The sequence below is a fragment of the Leopardus geoffroyi genome, chromosome B3, assembly GCF_018350155.1.
Source record: "Leopardus geoffroyi isolate Oge1 chromosome B3, O.geoffroyi_Oge1_pat1.0, whole genome shotgun sequence".
In the NCBI taxonomy this organism is placed as follows: Eukaryota; Metazoa; Chordata; class Mammalia; order Carnivora; family Felidae; genus Leopardus; species Leopardus geoffroyi.
The window spans coordinates 60,730,304-60,747,618 of record NC_059337.1 but is presented as its reverse complement, the minus strand read 5'-3'; the positions used below and the strand labels follow the sequence as shown (position 1 = coordinate 60,747,618).

General features: G+C 38.8%; 1 protein-coding gene across 1 annotated transcript in view; it reads left to right on the top strand.

Annotated features, from left to right (window-relative positions):
• STARD9 (StAR related lipid transfer domain containing 9) overlaps positions 1-17,315 on the top strand; it is a 120,320-nt gene that overhangs the window by 57,146 nt on the left and 45,859 nt on the right. The window contains 3 exon segments of the mRNA XM_045448007.1: positions 8,743-8,812; positions 10,933-11,005; positions 16,336-16,403. Of these exon segments, the coding sequence (XP_045303963.1) occupies positions 8,743-8,812; positions 10,933-11,005; positions 16,336-16,403 (211 nt within the window).

Sequence of the window (17,315 nt, the reverse complement as noted above, 5' to 3'; positions counted from 1 at the left end):
AGCATGGTGGATGAGAGGGAAAGTGGCATGGTATAAGGTTGGGTCTGTGGTGCCAGGTCCAGTAGGGCCTGGACTGACTCCCAGGTCAGGCATTCTCCTTTTCTGAGTACTTTCTCTTCCACTGGTGGTGATAGGGAAATGAGGAGATGTCACACATAGCACGGGTCAGAACTGCTTCCTCATTGAGTGCTGATACTTGGTGTTTGGTACCATTTGTCTTATTCCATTAGGCTAGATCTTAATATTAAGTAGAAACAGTTGTGTTCTTTTGTGGAGGAAGTTTTTACCCTTTCAGGCCGCTATAAAAATAACACTCAAATTCTATGCTCCTATTCCTTCAGAGATATGCTAATTTAAATCCTGACAAAAGAGAGTTATATCAGACATCAAGAGTTGGTCTCTTCTTTGACCAGGGCATGACCAGTGGAGGTGTACCAGTCACTGATTCTGCTACCTTTGTCTTTTCCTAAGTGTTCCATCATAAACAGCAGCCTGGAAACAACAAAAATGCCATTTGCTTTCCTAAGAGCCAGTGGAGTTTACTCTGTAAAACCGTGTGGATATGTATTTCTGTGTAAAACAATACTTTGAGGGCAGACCAGGTGTTGATGCAGTAGTGTCACAGTTTCTCACCTTTGTGTTTTATTTTAATGTGTGTGTGTGTGTGTGTGTGTGTGTGTGTGTGTGTGTGTATGGTGGGGAAGTAGAGGAAACCTCAGACACAGTCCAGTTGTTCCCATTGCACAAAGGCTAAAATGAAGCTACAAGAAGCTAGGGGATATTCCCAAATCACACAGCTCACTGGGGCATGGTTGGAACTGGGAACATTGCCTAGAATAGGAGGAGATGAGTGGGACAGAATCCTGTACATCAGGGAGACCTGTGATCATAGATTTTTTGATTGGCATTGCACCTGAAACCCGGAGAAGGTAGGAACTTATGCATAGCCATTCAGCTTGGGTCATATACCCAAGGTCAGTGACAGGAACTGGACTGAAATCTCAGGGCTCTTTTGGATACCTTCATGGAGTGAACCCTCAGGGGGAGGGTGGATGGTTGGTAGGAAATAATTTAACCCAGCAAAAAGTCTCTTAGATCCTTTGGGTTACATGTTTCTTAAAGTTGATCGGCATTTTCTCAAATCATGACAAATAAAGGTCAACATTCCTCCCATTTCTCAATGAAGGAGCCTTGAACTTAAGTTGTATAGAACCAGCCTTGGAAGCTAAGACTCTGAATAGTCACACTGAACTATTATTCCCCTTACTACTCTCTGATGGCATTACAGCAAACTTTTTACTTTTAGTTTTTTTCAACTTTTTTATTTTTTTTTATTTTTTTTTATTTTTGGGACAGAGAGAGACAGAGCATGAACGGGGGAGGGACAGAGAAAGAGGGAGACACAGAATCGGAAACAGGCTCCAGGCTCTGAGCCATCAGCCCAGAGCCCGACGCGGGGCTCGAACTCACGGACCGCGAGATTGTGACCTGGCTGAAGTCGGTCGCTCAACCGACTGCGCCTCCCAGGCGCCCCTACTTTTAGTTTTTTAAACATTTGCTTTCTTCATTTATTTACATTATCTGCCTACCTGCCTGCCTATATACGTGTCTGTGTACTTCCATCTTTGGGCTCATACGTTCTGTGAATGTGATTCCAAAGTGGAAAGTGGTTTCTGCTTTGAAACCAATTCTCTGGGAATTTATTGAGTACCTACTAGATGCCTATGCTATTCAGGGTGCCATAGGAAATATGAAAATATAAGAACTTACACTTCTAGTTCAGAATTGTGAGCTGAAACTTGAGAGTTGTCTAAATCAAAGGAAAGGAAGGGGGTAGCCCATTACCTTCCATTAAAAAGTTTATTAATTAGATGACAGATTAAGTTCAAATCTGAAACGTACAAAGTTCTGCCCAAAGCACACATCAGAGGCTAGTGGTTATAGGGTCTGAAGTATTATCTAAGTGAGAAAAGGACAGTATTATGTTTTTGCCTTGGCCTTTATCTTAACATAAAGGGATAAGGTGCAAAGTAGAAGGTGTTGGAGGTAGGTAATTGGGTTTCTGAAAAAAAATTTTTTTAATATTCTATGTGTTCAATCTACATGTTTTTTTTTTAATTCTTTTTTTTTTTTTTTTAATTTAATTCTTAAACCTTTTTTCCTCTTGCCTTTCTGCACTTACCAGGACCTCTGGTACCATATTAAATTAAAGTGCTAGCAGTATTTAATCTTGTCCCCAGAGGAAAGCTTCAACATTTTACCATTAGGTATGATATTTGCAATAGTGTTTGTTTTTAATAAATATTCTTTATCACACACTTATAAAAATATAGCAAAAATATAGGACCAGGTTTTAAAAAAAAAATTCCAATCTATGGCAAACCAAAACCTTGATAAAGTAAAGATGAATTAGGGGTGCCTGGCTAGCTCAGTTGCAGGAGCATGCAACTCTTGATCTTGGGGCTGTGAGTTTGAGCCCCACCTTGGGTGTAGAGATTAAAAATAAAATCTTAAAAAAAAAAAGATGAATTACTAGAAAAATGAGAGAGACATCTTGATTATAAGCTCAAATTCTTTTTACGAATTCAAAAGATATAAAATCACTTGTCATATTGTTATAAAAGTTTTTAAAACTCTCATTTCTGTTTCTGTCTCATTACATACCAGTAACAATTTGAGAACTGGCCCCAGTCTTTGGACCAGCTTTGAGAAACATTGCCTTAGCAGATTAAGGGAATTCTCTTTTTTTTCTAAAAGTTTTCCAAGAGTTTTTTTTATTTTTTATTTTTTGAGAGGGAGAGAGAGCATGAGCAGGGGAGGGGCAGAGGGAGAGGGAGAGAGGCAGAGAGAGAGAGAATCCCAAGCAGGCTGTGATCCGCCAGCACAGAGCCCAATTTGGGACTTGAACCCACGAACCATAAGACCATGACCTGAGCTGAAACCGTCAGATGCTTAACTGAATGAGCCACCCAGGCACTCCTAAATTTTTTGTTTTTTAACTTTGAAACAAATTAAGCTTTTTAAAAAGTTGCAAGCACAGTGTAAAGAACTTTTTTTCTTGAACCATTTGAGAGTGAATTGCGAACCTAATGACCCATCTCCCCTGATTATTTTAGGGTATTTTCCCTCCATTCCTCCAAATAGGAATGTTCTCCTGTATAATCACAGCACAACCACCGAAATCAGGAAATTAACTTTGGCGTGTTACTACCATCTAATCATTAAAACCCATTTAAGTTTCCCTAACTATCCTGATAATTGCCCATTTGAGAATCACAGATTGCATTTAGTTTGTCTCTCTGGGACTCTTTAGTCTGGAAAGTTTCCTTGGTCTCTCTTTAACTTTCATGAACTTTGACAGCCATCAAGTACAATTTTAATGTGTCCCATTACTTATGATTTTTAAGGTGAAATCTGCCAGCCTTTTTCACTCTGAAATTGCTATTTTCCTTTTGTGATCAACAAGTATTTGTGGGGCTGTGAAATCATGTACATATCCTGTCGTCATCTAACTTTCATTTTATTTATTTCAGTTTAGATTCATGGTTTCCTATTTTATCCAATGGGTTATCTTCTTTTACTGTGATTTTTTTATTTTGATGCACTCAGGAATCCTCTTTGAGTACACTTCTGTGATATTTTGACACATCACTGTTATTTTTTGAGCACCTCCTTGTGTTCTAGCCCAGAGATATTCCAGGCGCATCTGCTTTCTTTGCCTCAGTCTTGGAATCAGCCATTTCTCCCAGGAGTCCTGTTCCTTTTTAGTGGAGAATAATATTTAGAAGCTAGGGTCTGGGTGCTATGTATGCCCAAATGTCCCTCTGAGTGGACAGAGCTAAGTAATCTGTGTTCACACCAGTACCTTTAATTGCAGTCCAACACAGCACAGTTAGTTCTGGATTTCTCTCTTTTCATATTTGTAATTCCTTTATCTAACAGGGGAGATACTTCTTTGATCTACCTTCCTACATGTGATCTGTCTCCTTGCCATTGCTGTCCTCTTTCTCATGTGGGTGTCCACCTCGTGCACATGCTGGGCTTCTTGAGTCTGTTGTTTAATGACCCTTTATCAGTTGTGGATATTTTTTAGTCATTATTTATTCTAATATTGCTTTTTTTCCACTCTTTTCCTTCTATAACTCCACTAACAGGTATGTTAGACCAATTCCTTATCTGTGCTATGATTCTTACCCTCTTGTCTATATTTTTATATTTTGTCTTTCTGTTCTTTATTTTGGTTATATGATTCTGACCTATCTTTCTACTCACTTGTTTTTTCAGCTGTATCTAACCTGCTATTAAACTTAGATATTGAATTCTTATTTTCACTGTAGTACTTTTTATTTCCCAAATCTCCATTTGATCCTTTCATTACAATTTACAGTTTTCTTTGAAGTTTTATAATCTTGCCTTTTAGTTCCTTGAAAATAGTAAGCAGAGTTACTTTAAAGTTACTATAACCCCAAGGTCTGAATTTTTCTTGCATTTATATTGCCTATTATTATTTTTTAAAATTTTTATTTAAAAAAATTCTTTTATGCCAATACCATGCTGTCTTGATGATTACAGCTTTGTAGTAGAGGCTAAAGTCTGGGATTGTGATGCCTCCTGCTTTGGTCTTCTTCTTCAATATTACTTTGGCCATTTGGGGTCTTTTGTGGTTCTATACACATTTTAGGATTACTTCTTCTGCTTCGAGAAGAATGCTGGTGCTAGTTTGATTGGGATTGCATTGAATGTGTAGATACCTTTGGGTAGTAGTGACATTTTAACAATATTTATTCTTCTAATCCATGAGCACAGAATGTTTTTCCATTTCTTTGTATCTTCAATTTCTTTCATAAGCTTTCTATAGTTTTCAGCATACAGATCTTTTACATCTTTGGTTAGGTTTATTCCTAGGTATTTTATGATTCTTGGTGCAATTGTGAATGGGATCAGTTTCTTTATTTGTCTTTCTGTTGCTTCATTATTAGTGTATAAGAATGCAGCTGATTTCTGTACATTAATTTTGTATCCTGCGACTTTGCTGAATTCATATATCAGTTCCAGCAGACTTGGTGGAGTCTGTCGGGTTTTCCATGTATATTATCATGTCATCTGCAAAAAGTGAAAGCTTGACTTGATCTTTGCCAATTTTGATGCCTTTGATTTCCTTTTGTTGTCTGATTGCTGATGTTAGAACTTCCAACACTATGTTAAACAACGACGGTGAGAGTGGACATCCCTATCGTGTTTCCCTCAGGGGGAAAGCTTTCAGTTTTTCCCCATATAGGATGATATAAGCTGTGGGCTTTTCATAAAGGGCTTTTATGATGTTTAAGTATGTTCCTTCTATCCCGACTTTCTCGAGGGTTTTTATTAAGAAACGATGCTGTATTTTGTCCAATGCTTGTTCTGCATCGATTGACAGGATCATATGGTTCTTTATTTTCTTTTACTAATGTGATGTATCATATTGATTGATCTGCGAATATTGAACCAGCCCCACAGCCCAGGAATGAATCCCACTAGATCATGGTGAATAATTCTTTTATATTGCCTATTATTCTTGCTGGTTTTCATTGATTTATTGCCAGATCTACTTGGATGTTTGGGTTGTTACCATTTTGTGCCAGATAGTGTTGGCTAAATTTTTTTTATAGAAACTATTTGAAGGTGTAGGACAATGGTATCTTTCTGTGCAGAAGACTTCTCTTTATTTGTCCAGGTTTCTGCATATGCTAGTGATCCAGAGTCACCTCAGTCCAATTTAAGTTTTGGCAACGTTCAAAGCTGCGTTGCAAACCCTTCAAAGGCTATGTACTTCTAACTCTTTTATTCCTGTGTTTTAGCCCTTTGGGTTTCCAGCTCAAGTGGTGTTCTATAGGGCAATTGTGGGTGGGATCTGGACTGCAGTCTGGGTTTCTCTAGACCAGTGAGGTTGTCAAGGGAACTGCTCTGAGTCATATCCCCTCAAGATCTGGCAAATGACCTCAGAGGAAAAGTGTCCCCAGATGCTGGCCTCTTTTCTCTGGGCTTCCATCTTTGCCCAGTATATGGCCAGAAAATTTTTAATATCTGGGTATCCCTCTGTGCCTCAAAACGTATGTCTTTAATATTACTTGTCCAGATTTTTCTAATAGTCTGTACTGGAAGGATTGATTTGTGTTATCTCACTTACCATTACCACAATTTTTTAAACTTTTTATTAGAGAGAATTTTGAACACACACAAAAATAGGCTAATATAATGAACCCCCATGTATTCATCACCCAGTTACAATAATCATTAACCCCTGGCCAGTTTTGCTGTACCTATATTCCTGTCTACTTTCCCTCATTCTGTGTTGTTTTAAGGCAAATTATATATGTCACATCAATTCATCTATAATATTTTAGTATGTAGCCCTAAAAGATAAAGATTAAAAAAAAACATAACCATAAAACTAATTATAACATCTAAATAATAATAATTTCTTTTTTATTTATTATTTTATTTCATTAAAAAATCTTATTTTTTAAATTTTAGTTTATATCCAGTATAGTTAACGTACAGTGTTATATTAGTTTCACGTGTACTATATAGTGATCCAGCAATTCCATACATCACCCAGGGCTCATCACGATAAGGGTACTTGCAATCTCCATCACCTATTTCACCCATCTCCCCAACCACCACCCCTCTGATAACCATCAGTTTTTCTCTGTAGTTTAAGAGTCTGTTTTTTTGTTTGTCTTTTTTTCCCCCTTTGTTCTTTTGTTTCTTAAATTCCACATATGAGTGAAATCATATGGTGTTTGTCTTTCTTATTTCACTGAGCATTATACTTCTTAGCTTCATCTATGTTGTTGCAAATGGCAAGATTTCATTCTTTAAAAAAATTCTTTTAATGTTTATTTATTTTTGAGAGAGAGAGAGAGAGAGCATGAGCAGGGAGAGGCAGAGAGAGAGGGAGACACAGAATCCAAAGCAGACTCCAAGCTCTGAGCTGTTAGCACAGAGTCCGACCCAGGGCTTGAACTCATGAACTGTGAGATCATGACCTGAGCTGAAGTCGGATGCTCAATCAACTGAGCCACACAGGCACCCCAAGGTTTCATTCTTTTTTTTTAATGGCTGAGCAATATTCCATTGTATATATATACACCACAATTTCTGTTTGTTTGTTTGTTTGAGAGAGAGAGAGAGAGAAAAAGCAGGGGAGAGGGGCAAAGGGAGGGAGAACGAGAATCCCAAACAGGCTGTATGCTCAGTGTGGAGCCCAACTTGGGGCTTGATCCCACAACTCCATGTTCATAACCTGAGGTGAAATCAAGAGTAGGATGCCCACTGACTGAGTCACCCAGGCGCCCTTATACCACAATTCCTTTATCCATTCGTCTATCGATGGACCCTGGGCTGCTTCCATATTTTGGCTATTGTAAGTAATGCAATACACAGAAGTGCATATATCTTTTCAAATTAGAATTTTTGTGTTCTTGGGGCCCCTGAGTCAGTCAGTCAGTTGAGTATCTGACTTCTACTCAGGTCATGATCTCATGTTTGGTGAGTTTGAGCCCCACATCGGGCTCTGTGCTGACAGCTCAGAGCCTGGAGCCTGCTTCGGATTCTGTGTCTCCCTCTCTCTCTGCCCTTCCTCCGATTCATGCGCTCGCTCTCTCTCTCTCTCTCTCTCTCCAAATAAAGAAACATTAAAAAAATTAAAAAAAAAAAAGAATTTTTGTATTCTTTGAGTAAATAGTGGAATTACTGGGCCATATGGTAGTTCTATTTTTAATTTTTTGAGGAACCTCCATACTGTTTTCCATAGAGGCCACACCAGTTTACATTCCTACCAACAGTGCACGAGGGTTCCTTCTTCTCCATGTCCTTGCCAACACTTGTTGTTTCTTGTGTTTTTGATTTTAGCCATTCTGACACGTGTGAGGTGATATCTCATTGTGGCTTTACCAATAATTTCTTAAAATAAAGAAATCCAGTCAGTGTTGAAATTGCTTTGCTAATTTGTAGCCTAATTGTATTCAGCAATGAGCCAGTGAAGTTACTTTTTTTCCTGAATCTCTGACTCAGTTGTGAAGGCCCTTTTTGATTTGGTCACTAACAACCCATAAAGACTTGCTTTCATATCCTTAAGCTCCTCTTTACCTATCTAAAGCCTACCTATTCTGTGACTAAATTCAAGTCTCACTTCCTTCGTGGAGCCTGCCCTGGCCACTCCTCTGATTGCCTTAGCATTTATTATCTCTTCTACTCCTATGGCATTTGGCCATATGGTTTTGTATAGTATAACTTCTTACGATTGTAAACTGTGTTTGCATAGGGACATGTGTACTGTATGTTTTGCATGCCAAATTGAGTCTGCCGTCTGGTGGGGTGCATAGCATCTGTTTACCTCAGAAATTTTGTGAGGGCCAAATGTGAGGGAATATAAAATCTTTTCTTATACTCTATGTAGCTAAATTGTAAGGAATTGCTGTTGTTTTTGTTGTTGTTAGCAGAACCACTGTATGAATTCTAGACTATATTTTCTGTGAGGGCAGAGACCTGTAGTTCCAGAGCCTATCATAATACCTGACAATAGGCTTCCAATAAATATTTGTGGATTTAATTTATTATCTTAATGAATTTAGTCAAGATCTCTTATTCTTGTCTATCAAATTATATAAAATAGGATAAAGTTAATGACCTACAGGAAGAAGTCAAACTTTATGAAGCATTTTATTTATTTTGTTTTTTCCTCCCTCACAAATCTGATAGGTTTATCTCAACATGTAGTTACCAACTATAAGCAAGTAATTCAACTCTTGGAGGAGGGAATAGCAAACAGGTAACAGGTTTATTTGTTGCTGTCCTTCTTTCAGCCTCATTCTTCTTTCCTGTGTTCTCATCTCCCTTTTGGAGTATATGATTATACTTCTCTCTGTAGCTTCCCACATTCACAATCAGGAGACCTTTCTCAGAACAGTAATGTACCCAGCGGAAGGGGCAGTAGCTAAGATTTCATGCATTTCTCACTAGTAGATAGGCTGGAGTTTGTTCTGGATATAATAATATTAGGCAGTAAGCCCAGAGTTACTCTGTGCTTTGTCTTATAATACACAACTTTTGCTATTTTGACTAAAGAAAGATTCTTGCCTGCATTGTTCTTTCTGTAGGCTTGATAGAGATAAGAACCAGTATAGTTTAAAATGTTTCAGAAAACCATTTTTCTTCTAGTTTGATATATTTGTAAAGGATACCTAAAAAAAGACTGTTTTGAATCTGCTATGAATAAGTGCTGTAGACTCTCCTAAAAGCTATTGTAAATTGTGATAACATTCCATATCGTTGGTTACTAGGAAATACTGAGACTGTTACTAGTATATGCCTGAAAGAACAGACTTTTTTTACCTGGGAAAAATGTTGGGATTTAGTCTTCTATTTACCCTATTAATAGCATGTCCAAGTTAATTGACCATAAAAGAAGAACTTTATTTTTTAATTTTTAAATGTTTTACTCATTTTTGAGAGCATGCAAGCAGGGGAGGGGCAGAGAGAGGAGGACAGAGGATCCAAAGCAGGCTGTGTGCTCACAGCTACGAGCACGATATGGGGCTTGAACTCAAAAACCCTGAGATCATGACTTGAGCCGAAGTCAGATGCTCACCTGACTGAGCCACTCCGGGGCCCCAAAAGAAGAACTTGAAGTTTGACATTCTACTCCTTGGGTTTCATGGAACTATCCTGGAGGCACTTGACTCTGGTCTTCAGGATACCCTGTGTTCCCTGATCTTTTTTTTTTTTTTTTTTTTTTTTTTTCAATGTTTATTTATTTTTGGGACAGAGAGAGACAGAGCATGAACGGGGGAGGGGCAGAGAGAGAGGGAGACACAGAATCGGAAACAGGCTCCAGGCTCCGAGCCATCAGCCCAGAGCCTGACGCGGGGCTCGAACTCCCGGACCGCGAGATCGTGACCTGGCTGAAGTCGGACGCTTAACCGACTGCGCCACCCACGCGCCCGTTCCTTGATCTTTAAGTGTCAGGCTTCACCTTTTCCTCTTTATCCTTGAATCATGAGACCTGTCTTTGGAATTTGACTCTTCTTCCATTCTCCAGCTCCTCTCAGAACAGAAGTCAGTAAGATGGTCTTAAACTGAAACATGATTGACTTAGATTTAGATGAAGGGAAGACTCTTCTGCCTTTAAGGATTAATATTTCTTTTTTTTTTTTTTAAATATTTCTTCAACGTTTATTTATTTTTGGGACAGAGAGAGACAGAGCATGAACGGGGGAGGGGCAGAGAGAGAGGGAGACACAGAATCGGAAACAGGCTCCAGGCTCTGAGCCATCAGCCCAGAGCCTGACGCGGGGCTCGAACTCCAGGACCGCGAGATCGTGACCTGGCTGAAGTCGGACGCTTAACCGACTGCGCCACCCAGGCGCCCCAAGGATTAATATTTCAATGAATTCTAAAGGAGGTTATGCATTCCACCTTGCTTAAGTATGACTTTGACATAATTCAGGATCTCATTTCAAATCCCTTTCTGACACTACAACATTAATATTTAGTGTTTAATCAGGTTTTACTTTTTCTTTGAGGCTTCTCCAACAAGCTCTCTATTTCCTCTTGTTTTCTTTAAATGGGTCTCTTTTGGGGATATTCTTCCAGGTTGGCGACACTCTAGTATTCCCCTTTTCAACTCTGATTTTTGCTGCCTTTGCTTAAAAATGTCCTAATGTGGTTTAATATGACGCTACACTGCCTTTTATTCTCAGCTATCATACCTAGAATGCTGCTTCTGCCATCTTTGGACCACTCTCCTAACTAAACTGGACTAAATATGGATGTTTTGTGATTCTCACCTGTGAACCTTGACACTAACACTTCTTGTGTTCCCCATGGATTCTTCAGGATCCACCGTGCATAAACAATACCTATCCTAATTGTCTTCCTTTATGTACACAGAATCACAGCAGCCACTCATGTTCATGAAGCCAGCAGCAGATCCCATGCCATCTTCACTATCTACTATACACAGGTTGGTTACCCCTTTATTTGCTTAGATTTCTTCCTTTCTCAGTCCCTTTTGACGGCTTTCTTGTCTTTTCTTACTTCTTTTCCTTTCTTCTTACCTTTCCATTTACAGGTCCTTTACTGTGATCTAATGTCACAAGGAGGACCTACATACAATCTACTAAGCTCTACACCACAAAGGGTGGAGGCAGTTTCGTAAAAACGAATCAAAATACCTTCAACTTAAATTTACTTTTAACATTTCAAAGCACTTTTATATCTCTGTGATCAATATGAGCATTTAAAACAAGCAAGAGGCACCTAGGTGGTTCAGTTGGTTAAGTGTCCAACTCTTGATGTTGGCTTAGGTCATGATCCCATGGTTTGTGGGATCGAGCCCCATGTCGGGCTCTGCACTGGCAGCACAGAGCCTGCCTGAGATCCTCTCTCTTCCCCTCCCAACTCTCTCTTCCATGTACTCTCTCTCTCTCAAAATAAATAAATAAACATTAAAAAGATAAAACAAGGAGCGAGACTGAAATAAATATAAGCATTAAAATGAAAAGGTTGAAGATTTACTTCTATTATGATGGAGTAAAGAGATCAACAAATCCTATCCCTCAAAAGCAACTATAAACCTGATCAAAACTGTCAAAATAACCATTTCTCCTCTCTAAAAATAGACCAGAGTCATATAATAAACCACACATTTGTTTAAGAAAACTACCAAATTGCAGGTAAGAATAGTACAAACCTGTGGTGTGTTGCCTTGGGCTGTTACTATCCCCACCTGTCTCTGTCAGTGAGGTAGTTGAGTGAGGGAACAGAAGGCCATGAAAGCCAGCACCATTGTTGCTACCGCTGCTAGAGGAGTTCACATGATTTAGACCTTTTTCAAGTTAGAGTGGTGCTCTTGATGGCAAGAAACAGGAGATCAATAGCTCCCTTAAGACTGAGGTTGTGAGTCTGTTTCAGGCAAGAAATGAACTGGCAAATTATCTGGGGATTTAACAGGAAGTTCTGGAAGATGATGCAGCCATAGCAGACTTGATAAGATCTTCACATATCCTGTATTGAACAGAACCTAAACCTAAAACTGAACTTTTAATGCATTCCCCAGCCCACACATAGATCCATTGACAGAGAATAGAGATTTTATTGGCTCAAGATGTTTGATTATAATTTATGACCTGTATTTTGTTGAATACTTAGCTACGTAGACACAGAGTGGCCCCCAAAAGGCCAAGCTTAGAGGTAAAAACAACTAAAGGAAAAAACTGAACAGAGAATTCTTTGGCTATATATTGCTGGGGAGGCAGATTTTAGAGATTTTTAGCCTAGGCAAGTTACAAGAGAAACCCAACAACCGCTGCCACTTTCAAGGGGAAAAAAAATAACAGAATTCAGAGTTGTTACAGTATGTTATCTAAAATGGCTAGTGTTCGACCAAAAATATTAGACATGCAAAAGCAAGTAAGAAACTACAACTCATGGCCATGGGGGAAAAAACAAACAAACAAACAAACAGTAACAGTCAGTAGAAATTGATTCTAAGTGCTCCAGATGTTAAATTGTTTAATGATGCCAGTGACTCTAGAAAATTTCAATAAAATCCTAGAAATTGTTGTATAAAATGGGAGTCCCAGAATTGAGCTGTATAATAACTGAAACAAAAAAATTTACTGGTGGGACTCAAGTAGATATGAGATGGCAGAAGAATTACTGAACTTGCATACAGACAAGTAGAAATCAAACATTTTGAAGAAAAGAGAGTACAAAGATTAAAGAAAAAAGTACAGAGCCTCACAGACCTGTTGGACCACAGCAAATGTGTTAACATAAGTGTAATGGACATCCCAGAAAGACACAAGAAAATAAGCGTAAGAAAAATTTGAAAAATAGTGGCCAAAAATTCCAATATTTGTTGAAAATCATTAATGTACAGATAGAAGTATTTTGAAATCTCTGAGTAAAATAAATATAAAAAGATTCATACCTAGACACATCTTAGTCAAATTATTGAAAGACAAAAAGCAAATCTTGAATGCAGCCAGAGAAAAATGACTCAGGATATATAAGAGAACAATTACATGATTAATGGACAACTTCTCACCAGAAATATTGGACCCCAGAAAACAGAGTACTGAAAGGAAATAAAACTGTCAACCAAGAATTCTCTATGCAGCAAAACTAACTTCCCAAAATTAAGATGAAATAAGAACATTCCTAGATAAAAAAGAAAAGAAAAAAACCCCCAGAATTTATTGCTAGCAAGCCTACCTTACAAGAAAACCAAATGAAATGTTTCATGCTGAAAGAAAGTAATATCAGTAACCTAAGTCTACAAGAAGAAACGAAAAGTTTTGAGAACAAGAAATATGTGGGTTAATATAAAAAGCTACATAAATATATTTATTTTTTCTTCTAATGTTATTAAAAATAAGATTGTATAAAACAATAATTATAATGCTGTATTATAATCACTATACATTACATACATTGTCATACATATTGACACTAATAGGACAAAGGAGTAGGAAGGAAAAGGAGATCTATTCAAGCAAAGTTTCTATATTTATAGGAATTAAGTTAGTATTGTTTTTTTTTTTTTAATTTTTTTTTTCAACGTTTATTTATTTTTGGGACAGAGAGAGACAGAGCATGAACGGGGGAGGGGCAGAGAGAGAGGGAGACACAGAATCGGAAACAGGCTCCAGGCTCTGAGCCATCAGCCCAGAGCCTGACGTGGGACTCGAACTCCCGGACCACGAGATCGTGACTTGGCTGAAGTCGGACGCTTAACCGACTGCGCCACCCAGGCGCCCCTGAAAGACATTATTAAGAGACTTTTAAAACAGCCACAGATAGGAAAAATATATCTGTAAAACATACCTGATAAAGGACTTGTATCCATAATATATATAGAACTATCTAAACTCAGTGTAATAAGAAAACAACTTACAACAGTGGGCAAAAATTTTAAGCCAGGACTTCACTAAAGAAAATATATAGATGGTTATCAAGCCCTTGAAAAGATGCAGACATCATTAATCATTAAGGGAGTGAAAGTTAAAATCAAATGAGATACTACTATCCACCTTTTAAAATACCTAAATTTATTTATTTTTAAATGTTTATTTATATTTGAGAGAGAGACAGAGTGTGAGCTGGGGAGGGGCAGAGAGACAGGGAGACACAGAATCTGAAGCAGGCTCCAGGCTCCACAGAGCCCAGTGTGGGGCTTGAACTCACGAACTGTGAGATCATGATCTGAGCCAAAGTTGGACGCTTAACCGACTGAGTCACCCAGGCATCCCTAAAATACCTAAATTTAAAAGAGTGATTGTACTAAATCATGACCTGCTATGTAGGAGCTGAAGTTCTTGTCCACTATATTACCAGTTGGAATATAAAATGGTACAACTTTGGAAAAGAATATAAACATATATCTACCATATGATCCAGCCATTCCATGCCTAGCTGTTTTTCCCAAGAGAAAAGAAATGGTATGTTTGTACAAAGACTTGGACTCAAATATTCATAGCAGCTTTATCTGTAATTGCTCAAAGCTGGACATGATCCAAATGTCAATCAAGAGGTGAAGAAGGGATAAGTTGAACCTGATATATTCATACAATGGAATATTACTCAGCAATAAAAAGGAATGAACTCTTGATACATAACCTCAACACGGATAAGTCTCAAAATAGTTATGCACAGTGAAAGAAGTCAGACATTGTTTAATTCCATTTGTATGAAATATACTGAGAAGACAAATTTAAAAATTTTTAATGTTTATTTTTGAGAGCGTGAGCAGGGGAGGGGGAGAGAGAAAGGGAGACACAAAATCTGAAGCAGGCTCCAGGCTCTGAGCTGTCAGCACAGAGCCCTAGGAGGGGCTCAGATCCATGAACCACGTGATCATGACCTGAGCTGAAGTTGGACAGTTAATGGACTGAGCCTCCCAGGCGCCCCTGAGAAGACAAATTTATATGTAGAAAATTGGTGAGTGGTTGCCTGGGGAAAGGGATGGGAATGGAGGTTGATTGTGTTCTGACTTGGGGGAACTTGGGGAGTTATTGGAAATGTTTTAAAACCGGATTTTGGGGCACCTGGGTGACTCAGCTGTTTGAGTGTCTGACTCTTGATTTCCACTCAGGTTATGATCCCAGTATTGTGGGATCAAGCCCTGTGTCGGGCTCTATGCCGAGGTGAAGCCTACTTAAGATTCTCTCCCTCCCCCTCTCCCCCTCTTCCCTGCTCACACGTGCTCGCCCTCTCTCTCTCTAAAATGAAAAACACCCCCCACCCAAAAAAAAACCCTCCTGGATTTTGGTGATCAATGCACAACATTAAAATAAAACAACAAAACCCTACACTTAATTTTTTTTAAAGGAAAAATAGGTTTTTTCTTGAGAGCTGGATGCTCCTGAATTGAGAACATAGGTAGAGTGCTTGCCCTAGTAAGTGAACATGCTGTGACTCCAGCTGGGGGCCCTACACCTGCTGTGGACCTTTACTGATGAGAGTCAGTCCCCACGAGGGGAGTCAAGCATTTGCCTGCTAAATTGTACAAAAATTTCTGGTACTTCTGAAAATTGTGCTCAGAGGACCTCATGGGGATTTGCCCACTGTGGAAGTCCTGCTCTATTTTCTTTTTTTAAAAACATTTTTTAATGTTTATTTATTTTTGAGACACACACACACAACATAAGCAGGGGAAGGGCATAGAGAGAGGGAGACACAGAATCCGAAGCAGGCTCCAGGCTCTGAGCTGTCAGCACAGAGCCCAACATGGGGTTCAAACCCATGAACCGCAAAATCATGACCTGAGCTGAAGTCGGACATTCAACTGACAGAGCCACCCAGGCACCCCCCTCCTTTTTTTTTTTTTTTTTTAATTTTTGTCCTGCTCTATTTTCTAAATTTTTTTTTTCCAACATTTATTTATTTTGGGGACAGAGAGAGACAGAGCATGAACGGGGGAGGGGCAGAGAGAGAGGGAGACACAGAATCGGAAACAGGCTCCAGGCTCTGAGCCATCAGCCCAGAGCCCGACGCGGGGCTCGAACTCACGGACCGCGAGATCGTCACCTGGCTGAAGTCGGACGCTTAACCGACTGCGCCACCCAGGCGCCCCATGTCCTGCTCTATTTTCAATGAAGTAAGGACCCAGAGCTTACTGATTGACTTATCAAACTTTGAGAGCTCATCTGGTTCAGAGCACATTCATATACAGATTTTTTTAGTTATTTGGCTAGAAATCCAGAATATCACCTTGTTCAGGGAGGGTGTCTAAGGGGGAAATACTACACTTTTCCAAATGACAAGCTTTAAATGTGCTTTCTCCCTTAGGCAATCCTGGAGAACAACCTCCCCTCTGAAATTGCTAGCAAGATCAACCTTGTGGACCTAGCAGGCAGGTAATTAGGATTTCAGAGCCAAGGGGAATTAATCCCTTGACCTTGTTCTTGCCTATTTTACAGGGAATAAACTTGTTCCACCTTTTCCACATATCAGTCATCCTGAGAAAATTATAAAAGAAACAAATTGTTCAATGCCATGTTAAGAAATTGTAGTTTTCTAGGGGCTGCAAAATTTCCGATGTCAGGGGTTCTAAATCTTAGCTGCTTATTAACATCACCTGGGGCCTTTAAAAGTTCTCAGTGCCTGGGTTTCACCTCTGATCAAATAAATAGCATTATTAGTGGCACCAGAGGCAGTGCAGACGTCAGTAGTTTTTGAAGCTGCCCAGGTGATTCTAGTGTATAGTCAAGATGAAAAACCACTGCTCTAAGTGGAAGTAACCGGTTTAGTATACTTTTTTTCTTTGACTTAATATTGGTTTCATGCAGCCTATCATTACTGGAAAAAAAAAAAAAAAAAAGAAAGCAAGCTTATAAAAATACCATGGCATAGAGGAGAAGATACGACCTTCTAAGTATTAGAAGAAAGCATGGATTGTAGTCACATGTATATTCAGAGAGAAGAAAGTCTTCTTTCTTCTGTGGTCACACACAAAAGTGTGAGATGAGATAAAGCAAATTTTCTTATTTTAAAACTGTTAGTTTATTACTATGGTACATCATTCCCTTAAAAATGAAGTGTTGTCTCTGTCAGCTGCAACTCTGGCATTTTGGGAGAAAAAAATGAAATGCTCTCTGAAAGAAACTATATCAGGCACCTGGAAGTGTGAATCTTCAATATTTCCCATGGACTTAAAAAAAGAAATTTAAAACAATTGACAGATAACGACCCAGATACCATAAAGCCATTAATAGCTGAAATTAAAACAAAGATTGGGCAGATGTGAGTATATGAAAAATCTATGCTAA